General features: G+C 37.4%; 1 protein-coding gene across 1 annotated transcript; it reads left to right on the forward strand.

Annotated features, from left to right (window-relative positions):
• The first annotated feature begins 532 nt into the window (after positions 1 to 532).
• On the forward strand, positions 533 to 7,642 carry LOC133730340 (superoxide dismutase [Cu-Zn], chloroplastic). The gene is made up of 8 exons (XM_062157954.1): positions 533 to 909; positions 1,454 to 1,515; positions 1,593 to 1,632; positions 1,764 to 1,859; positions 1,949 to 1,980; positions 2,170 to 2,245; positions 2,438 to 2,491; positions 7,437 to 7,642. The coding sequence occupies exons 1-8, from the start codon at positions 627 to 629 to the stop codon at positions 7,460 to 7,462; spliced, it is 669 nt and encodes a 222-aa protein (XP_062013938.1). The 5' UTR covers positions 533 to 626; the 3' UTR covers positions 7,463 to 7,642.
• The last annotated feature ends 1,697 nt before the right edge of the window (positions 7,643 to 9,339 follow it).

Below are 9,339 nucleotides of genomic sequence, written 5' to 3' on the forward strand. Positions count from 1 at the left end.
AGACCGCATCCGATACAAACAAAGTAATAAATAAGACAAAAATTAACAGGCAATACAAATTGGGACTCAAACCAAGAGTCCAAACAAAGTAACTAAGAAAACCGAGAGAGCATTGAGAACAGAGATGCACACCAATTTTTTGCAGAAAATGGTCAGTTTTAAATCTACCTTGAAAAGCTTGCCATGCAACTAGACTCTTTCTGGGCTGAATAGCTTTATGCCATATGAGTTTACCCCAGTTTACAACCGCGCCAGGAGGAGCCAGAGAAGCATAAGCCTCTTTTGCATTCAATGACCCTGAAGCAGTACTAGACCAAATTGCCGTGTCTGACATTGCCTCCATAGGAAACTCAATACCAAGAATTTGATCAGCCGCATCCGGAAAAGTAGATGAAAAAAGAGGTGGTAAAACCCAGTGCTTATCAAAGATAATAGATAATACTTGCATGGTAAGAGTACAAAAGTAGTAAAATATATAAAGAAAAAAAAGAGTTAATCTTCCACAATCATTTTACACCGTTGACCCCAGATAAACCCCTGCTCAGTGGGGCAAACCCCAAAAAATACACACACAAATTCTCACACTCAGATTATCATCATCTTCATTTCCACTTCTCCACCAACCAATGCAAGCAGCACTGGCGGCCATGGCAGCCCACTCTGTGATACTCTCAGTCTACTCATCCCCCACTCTCTTCGCCTCAATTCAAACCCCTAACCCCCACCCAACTCTCCACTCCTCCTTCCATGGCGTCTCTCTCAAGCTCCCCATCAAATCCCAATCCATGTCTCTCGCCGCCGCCGCCCCCAAGACCCTCACCGTCGTCGCCGCCACCAAGAAGGCCGTCGCCGTTCTCAAGGGCACTTCAACCGTCGAAGGCGTCGCCACCTTGACCCAAGAAGATGACGGTTCTTTCGTCTTGCTCCTCATCATCAGTTGCTTCCTGAATGTTTAATTGCGTTGCGGAATTGAATTGATATTGCCACTGTGTTTTTTGTATTGGGTTTCTTACATGGGGTGTTGTTTGTTAATCTGAAGTTGGTTTTTGTTACAATAGCTTATCCCGTATGCTGGGTTTCAATTCATTCTCATAATATTGATGCCTATTATTGGACTAAGAAGATTGAAATGTGATATCGTGATGGAATTTTTGCCGGTTTAGAGCTGGTTTTTTTTTTTTTTTATTATGCATCGTTCAACTTAGATTAAGAGGTTGTATAACTTCATTTCTTGAGAATCTGAAACCGGGATGGTCAACTATTCCAAAATTGAATGTATATGATATAGTGGAATCCGTTGTTAATCCTTCTTTCAATTATAAGCAATTCCTTCCATTGTGAATCAGTGGTCCGAATTCCATGCTCAAATACTTCTTCTCTGTCTTGTGGATCCATTATTGGGATTCTTATGGGGAAATGACTGCTCAATCCTACTGTGTTGTATTGTTTGTAGGTCCTACAACTGTGAATGTTCGTATTACTGGACTTGCACCTGGGCCTCATGGGTTCCACTTGGTGAGTGTTTTGCTTTAGCTTTTCTCATCTTTGGATTAGAAAATTGGCTGTGACCAAGTGTTTTCTTTCTTGTGTAGCATGAGTTTGGTGACACGACAAATGGATGCATTTCCACAGGTCAGTCTGATATTTCATTTAAAGCGATATTGGTTATGTTAGTGTTTCAGTGGATGTAGTTTTTTATGATACGTTCTTAAAGTCATTGCATTCGATATGGTTCCTTATCATCTTCAATTTCTAAATATTAGGACCACATTTCAATCCTAAAAACTTGACTCATGGAGCTCCTGAGGATGAAGTCCGTCATGCGGGTGACCTGGGAAACATAATTGCTAATGCTGATGGTAAGTCATTTTCTTGTTTCTCTATATGAATTTCCATGACTTCCCGAAGCTGCTCACTCTATTGAGATATGTATGTTGTGGGGATGCAGGAGTGGCAGAGGCAACAATCATGGATAGCCAGGTAATATTTGAACCCAGATAATGATTTTCTTTAAGATTCGACTTATATGCTTGTACGTAGAGGGAATGTGCATCTTTCGTTTACATATAGGCTTTGGTATAGTGTAACATTTTTAATTTTCGTATTTGGTATTTAGCTTCAAACCTAGAGGTATATTATTAATCTGTTATTTGCTTTGGAAATGTGTAGATACCATTAACTGGTCCTAATGCTGTAATTGGAAGAGCCTTGGTGGTTCATGAACTTGAGGATGACCTTGGAAAGGGTGAGTATGTTTGTAAAGTCATTTGTGGAAGAAAGTTTTATGATTGGAATAGGAGGGTGTATGGTTGCAGTATATTTTCTCATTATGGATTAATCGTTTTGGTGGTTAATGTCAGTACATTTAACAAAAAGGTTTTGTTTCCCTCCTGCCCCCTTTTTCTATTTTTTGATCGCCATTGATGTGCATTCGTAGGTGGACATGAACTTAGTCTAAGCACTGGCAATGCAGGTGGACGATTGGCATGTGGTAAGCAAGCAGTTTTACTTTAGAATTATCTATTCTTTCTGTAGAAACCCATTTGCATTGTTTCCTGTTTGAAAAAGTTCTAGTGTTTGGTAACTTGGTTTGTTTCTTTATCTAATTGTGAGCTGTAACAACATTAATAAGTAGAAAGAAGTCAATGAGGAATAACTCTTTTTCTTATTTATTTTTGGGAAACATAGGGCAATTGTCAAATTAATATGACCCTGTTTGCATTATTAATTACCCATAACATATTCCTGATTATTATGTTTAATTCATTAGGTTGTTAATTGTTTACTAAACTGAAAGATTGTACTAATATAGAGCTAGAAAAGATTGTTGATACCAATGGTGGGTTAATAGGAACTGTCAGGCCCCATGTTTGCTCCCATGTAGTCTGGGGAACATGTTTAGCCTTCCCACTAGTGCTATCTATTTTAAAAGGTTGCGGGACTAGTGCCACGAAAAATTTCGTTTTGGGACTTAGGAAGTTGGCATAAGTTCAGGGACTAGTGCTACATTGTACTCTATATATCTGAGTCCTTTACAACTGATGAAGAAACTAAATTTATGGCAACTATATGTGTCCCAAATGTTTCTTGTAAAGAGTAGATCATTCTTTTAATTTTTTTTTTGTTTTCTGTTTTTGAGATGTAGATCCTGTTTCTGTCTTTGTTTCTCAGTTTTTTTTTATTGTTCAATAGAAACAATGTATGTTCACTCTATTACCCCTAGGAAAAATAGCACTAGCTTGACCAAAAAGAAAGAGTAAGAGCACTACTGTCACTTAAAGTGTGGTCTTGTATTATCTTATGCCTTTTGTACTCACATGACTTGATTGTCATCCAACGACTTAAAACGTAACTCACTTAAGCATTTGAATTATTTATTAGTGAATATTATTTATATTCATTTTGGGTCGGTGTTTTATTGAATTTGAATTTTGATATATGCATTACAAGTTCAGTGAATTTGGTCATGTTTTAAAACGTTTACCATCTTGATCACTTTTGTCAAATTGCATCAAATTGGGATCCTCATGTGGGCATAAGGGAATTTGGCAAAAGTAATCCATATTGTAAATGTTTGGAACACAGTCCCTTGATTGATAACAGTGACAAAGTGTGATACTTGTATTGTACTGTAAACATACCCTACTATTCTATTAGACACTAAACTATAGCCTGCTTGACTTGTGCACAGTACTTAAATATCTGTGCCTTTCTTTTCTTGCTAGGCTGGGTGACCTAGAAATTAATAAACAATAGTTGACAGAAAAAAGAAAAGAAAAGAAAGAAGTATTCAGATTTGCTTGAAGGTAATTTGAGTTTCCCCATTGTTCACTCAGTATTAAGTATCTTGTGTTAGAGGACATGTGGTAAATGAGGTATAGTCGTGCTTATAATGGGCAGCCCCCTCCCCTTTGCTTTAATGGGTCTGTTCACTAATTTGTGATTTAGTTGGCTTGCAATTACTCATATATATGAGGAAGAGAGAGTGAAACCTACTCTTCAATGTGTGCAGTAACATTCTTGATCTCAGTGACACTGCATCTAGGCATTGAGATCTCTGTGCCACATATTACTTTACATATATGACATTTACCAGTCACATCGTTAACCACATTTCTATCAACATTCGATTTAGAAACTCAACAGGCTTCAATCCGCGGGCATAAAGAAAGTTTGCCAGTGACAGAATAGATTCACACAAAACCCTTTTATGTACTGGAGAACAGAAGCGGACTTACGAGTGTGTTGACGACAGATGAAATGATAGAGAAATAAGATTTATGAGTCTCTAATCATTTAGATTTGCTGGCGTATGAGTTTTGAGTGTGTCGACAATGAGATGATAGAGAAATAAGATTTAGAGAAGTATATAATCATTTAGATTTGCTGGAGTCTTCTCGTTGCTGTAGAGTTTTTGTGTATTATAGATGTTTCAATTAAGGTGCATGTTCTTTGTATCGGGTCGTGTTTTAGTTTTCTACGGTATTCTCTGTCACTGATCCATATTTAGACTCTTTTAAGGGTTACATGAAGCCATTAATGAGGGTCATTTAATGTTGGGTTCTGGTTTGTTCTGTATTTCAACTTCTTGAGGGATTTCTGAGAAGTCTTGGTGTGATTTCAAGAACCCTTTTGTAATTCCAGAATTCCCTATATTCTCTTCCTTCCCCCTCCCCCAATCCCCACGGATTATGACTTTAAAATTCACCCTTTAAGACCTTAATAGGTTGTCCTACATCATATTTGGCAATTGGCATCAGAGCTTAGGTGTTACCATGTCACCTGCAATGGAGTACCTATTAGGGGTTTGATGACCAATTGACAACCAGATGAGTTGCCGTTGCAAGTCAGTGAAATGATGGAGGTTCTCATTGGCCAACATGAGCAATATGAGCATGACATGCCCAGCGTGATGTCTCGATTACAGGTGTTGTCAAGACCTGGCCTCAAGAGCAGCCTGAAGAGAGGATTAAAGAACTTTTATATGCTGAAAACCTTGAGACAGAATTGAGCAGAACCAAATGAGAGAACCCCATGTTGTAGAAGCTGTTGCTAGTAATGAGGAAGGACTGGAGGAAAGAGACAAAATGACATATGCATATACAACGAGGTCTGTTTTTGTGGCACCTAAGGAGGGTGATGAACTTCATTCCAGGTTTAAGGTGGCCAAGAGGATCTGTAGCAATGCCTATGCTTTGGACATTCCTTCAAACCTTGGAACCAGTTCAACCCTTGCATTGGACCTCACACCATATAACAATACCATGAGGAAAAGAATATGTAAAGTTATAAACCTTTGTGACTCCTCACTCTACCAGAAAACTACCAATTCCTACCATCCACCTCCTGCATTATGTGCAGATCTCCATACCCTGGCCTATCACCTTAATTGTACCTGGATAACCAAAAAAGATTCGATTTGGCCCAATCCTTTTCTTTATGAGCTGAACCTGAGCTTCAATTTGCCAGAGGCAAATTATACCAAGCGGGATAAAGTTAATTAATAACAGAAGCGAGCTTATGAGTTGTGAGCGTCTCGACAATGGATGAGATGATAGATAAATAAGATTTGGAGAGATAATCATTTAGATTTGCTGGAGTCTTCTTGTTGCTGTAGAGTTTTTATGTGTCTTCTAGATGGTTCACTTAAGGTGCATGTTCTTTGCATTGGGTCATGCTTTAGTTTTTCTAGGGCATCCTCTGTCTGTCAGTGATTAACATTTGGACTTTTATGGTTCCAAAAAGTCACGTCATTAATGAAGGTCATCTAATGATTAACATTTAGATTTTTTGGTTCCAGTATGTTATGTAGCACTATAAAAGGGTCACTTTGTATTGCTAGAAATCAAGGAATCAGATTGCTTATGTTTTCTTTGAAACAATATCCCTCGAGTCTCGGTTCTTGGTGTGATTCCAAGAAGTGATTCCAGTTCTTTGACCACCGCACCCATCCCCCGCACAGATGATAACTCTAAAGTTCACCCTCCAAGACCTTGAACACAGAATACCCCTGGGTTGTCCTACAACAATATGTAAGTAGATTCAGCCTCTACAAGTGATGTGATATGTAAAACAAAAAACATATCATAAAGTTTTGTATTCAATATGTGCAGTGTTTTTTTTTGTTTTTTGTTTTTTTTACCACCCATCCCCCGAACAGATGATAACTCTAGAATTCACCCTCCAAGACCTTGAACACAGAATACCCCTGGGTTCTTCTCAAACAAAAAAAAAAACCCTGGGTTGTCCTACATCAATATCTAAGTAGATACAACCTCTACAAGTGATGTGGTATGTAAATTGAGTAATGCTAAGCACCAAAAACAAAAAAGTTTTGTATTCAACATGTGCAGTGTTTTTTTTATCAGATAATGTATGTGGTATTTCATTTGTTTAACTTGGATTTGCATCCTACCTAATTTATTTTGGAGATTAAGTACTGTCATTCCACCTGCCATAACATTTGATGACTAAAAGTTAGGAAACTTTAGTGCCTCTTAGTACTACCCTCCAAATTTTCTACTTTTCAAATCCTACCTAATCAAAGATAAACTGTCCCATATATACCTTTAAGTTTTTTTTTTTAATTTTTTTTTTTATCATAAGAAAAGAAAATAAAATTGAATTTTGATAGTCTTAGGAGGTTGGAATGAGGAGTTATAGTTTCTGTAGGTGAAATCCTTTTCTCCAACCTATGGATGGGAATTCTGATTTGGCCCAACAAGTGGAAGGACATGAGTCAATTCAAAAGTTGAACTCATAAATGTGACATCATTTGCCAGGCACTCAAACAAGTCACAAGTAGATTTGAGTTCGAGGTTGTCTTAGATGCTCGTCTTTGCACAGAACTGCGTCCAACATTGGAAGAAACTAGAAAGGAACGTAGGAATGGTGTGGGCATATGATTTTCTGCTCCTTGTCTTAACTAGTTCCTAGTTCTGTGAGTGGCACTGAGGACAAAAGTACTTACACAGACAGGTTAAATGGGCTTACTGTTTGTCTTGCTCCAGGTTCTTTATTTTGGTAAGTTAATTAGTTCCCAGTTTAAAAGATTTTGAGCAAGATAAGTATAGTACATGGACACAAGCCCAGACATGGCACTTACAATTCAGAACATGCAACCTAGTTATCATGTGGGATATTTATCTGGCGTGGAAACTGGGATATAGTTTTTGATTCATGCTGGATATGTTTATTGTGTATCATACAACACCTTTTGATGGTATCATTCTGTAATACATACTGTTCAAGTGCAAGTATTAGTTTAACTTTATTTCCATGAATGACATAGTCATCTCATTTATTTCAAGTTTAACTTGAACATGTTCCTTAATACACTGCGAGAACTGCAGCATATATATAGAACTTCCAGGTGCGTTTACATGATTTCCTTAATTTCTTCAACTTCTAATTTCTTTGTAATTTTTTGTGTGCAGGTGTGGTTGGTCTGACTCCAGTGTAAGAACGACTTTTGAAAGCAGTTTGGCATGTTGAATTGGCTGCTGCTATTGCAAAAATTTCTCATATAGAGCTTTAATCTATTGAGGGTGTAATGTAATGTAGACATGGTAGTCATTACATTTATGGAATATTTTTATCTCAATAAAGTTCAGTTTCGTTGCACTGCCATCGAATTATGAAAGCAAGGGAGTTGGATCACTAATGTTTCAGCATGTCAAATGGTTGTAGGTGTTTGGATTGTTACTTAAAAATAGGAAAAGTCATGAGGCAGGTACAGAAAGCTACAATTGTATTAGTACTACTGAGAGAGAGTTGAGTTAGACGAAAGGGCCTAATTTTGAAGTTTGGCATTGAGTTCTTATTGTGGCTTAAGGGAAGGGATATGGCAGACTTCTTTTCCCCAGCTCTTCTTCTTAAACAACCACTGCAAACAAAAACCTTAGGTAACAAAAAGTAGTCAAATAGTATTTTCCAAGCTAACAGACTCCATTCAGGTGAAATATTTATCCAAAGAGATTCAAATTCAAAATTGAGGATGGAGGAATGAAATCAAGGAGGTAGGATCTTCTACACAATAGTGCACTGCAATGCATATCTTAGCAAATCACTATACTTCAGAAACTTGACTACCAAAAAGTTGGTTAACACTATGTAGCTTTCACTCGTGATATTGTTATTATCAAATAGTTGGCCAATAATTTTCCATCATGACATATGACCGTACATGATTCGATCGAGTTTCTATTGACTTGAATTGGTTTGTGAGAGTGGAGAACTTGGTAGACATGCACTGCTGACCCTTAAATTGCTATTCAATTGGATATAATCGGTACAATATGGTCATTGTTTTGGATTGCAGATTGCGAGTGACACAGCTAGTCAGTGTAGGGTTTTTCTTTTGGTCATTGTTTTTGGTCTAAACCAAAATAATTGGCCACCTCTCATTAATTCTCATTGTACAAGGATAGGATGATAGGACTTTGAAACTTCAAAGTTCAAAGTGGCATGGCAAGCTTAATTTTCAAGCACCGTGTAGTTGTGATGTTGAAGCAACTTGCTTCACCTGTTTTCAGCTGGTCTACGTCTGAGCCTCTGATCCAACCCTTGGTTACTTGACTGTGATTATTCTAACTTTCAATCATAGTTTCTGTGATATTTTGGGGCCTTAAACTAAACTAAGAGGCTACTAGGTTATAGCCAATGTTTTTAAGTCAACACTTTGCTGGTGGTGAAATTCATGCCATCATTCTGGTATGAATATCTAACAAACCACACCTACACCACACAAAACTAAAATCCTATTTTTCTTTTCAAATTTTTTCGCATAAGAACTGACTGACAGAATATTAAGACAGAAAATATATAGTCCACGGATCGATCTAGCTTATTATTAATCCATGGATCGATCTGGGGCTCATTATTAGGACTGCTACCTACCATCTAAGGTGTTTGTTTGTGGTTAGTAATTTTAGACTAAAAATAGACAGGTCACGAGGCAGGAATAGAAAGATCACAATGTAGTGACTAGAGTTGAGTTGGGAAGCAACAGCCTAATTTAAGGTTGGTGTTTGGCATAATGTCCTTATTGTCGTTGTGGTTGGACGAAATTAAAGCCTCTTTTCTTCTTCCTAGCTCTTACTGTTAGACAAAACATCAGAGATAAAAGCTTTAGATATCAAAGCTATATTAAGCAATATTCTTTCTCATGTACAATGTCACACAAGAAAATGTAAAAACAAAGTTTGGGGGTTCTGTAGTAGGAAAGAAACTTCAGACATAGGATCTTCTACAAACAAATACTTTGTTAGATGATCATTGTACTCTCAAAACTCAAACTATCGAAGAATCGACTAAGAAAATATGCCAAGTTCAGACTTA

The sequence above is a fragment of the Rosa rugosa genome, chromosome 2, assembly GCF_958449725.1.
Source record: "Rosa rugosa chromosome 2, drRosRugo1.1, whole genome shotgun sequence".
NCBI classification, from domain to species: domain Eukaryota; kingdom Viridiplantae; phylum Streptophyta; class Magnoliopsida; order Rosales; family Rosaceae; genus Rosa; species Rosa rugosa.

What these genes read in the sequence shown, in the direction of transcription:
- LOC133730340 (XM_062157954.1), top strand. Translation starts at nt 627, where the DNA reads ATGCAAGCAGCACTGGCGGCCATGGCAGCCCACTCTGTGATACTCTCA. An exon ending in CATAATTGCTAATGCTGATG is followed by an intron (nt 1,860 to 1,948) that starts GTAAGTCATTTT and finishes GTGGGGATGCAG; the next exon opens with GAGTGGCAGAGGCAACAATC. An exon ending in CAACAATCATGGATAGCCAG is followed by an intron (nt 1,981 to 2,169) that starts GTAATATTTGAA and finishes GGAAATGTGTAG; the next exon opens with ATACCATTAACTGGTCCTAA.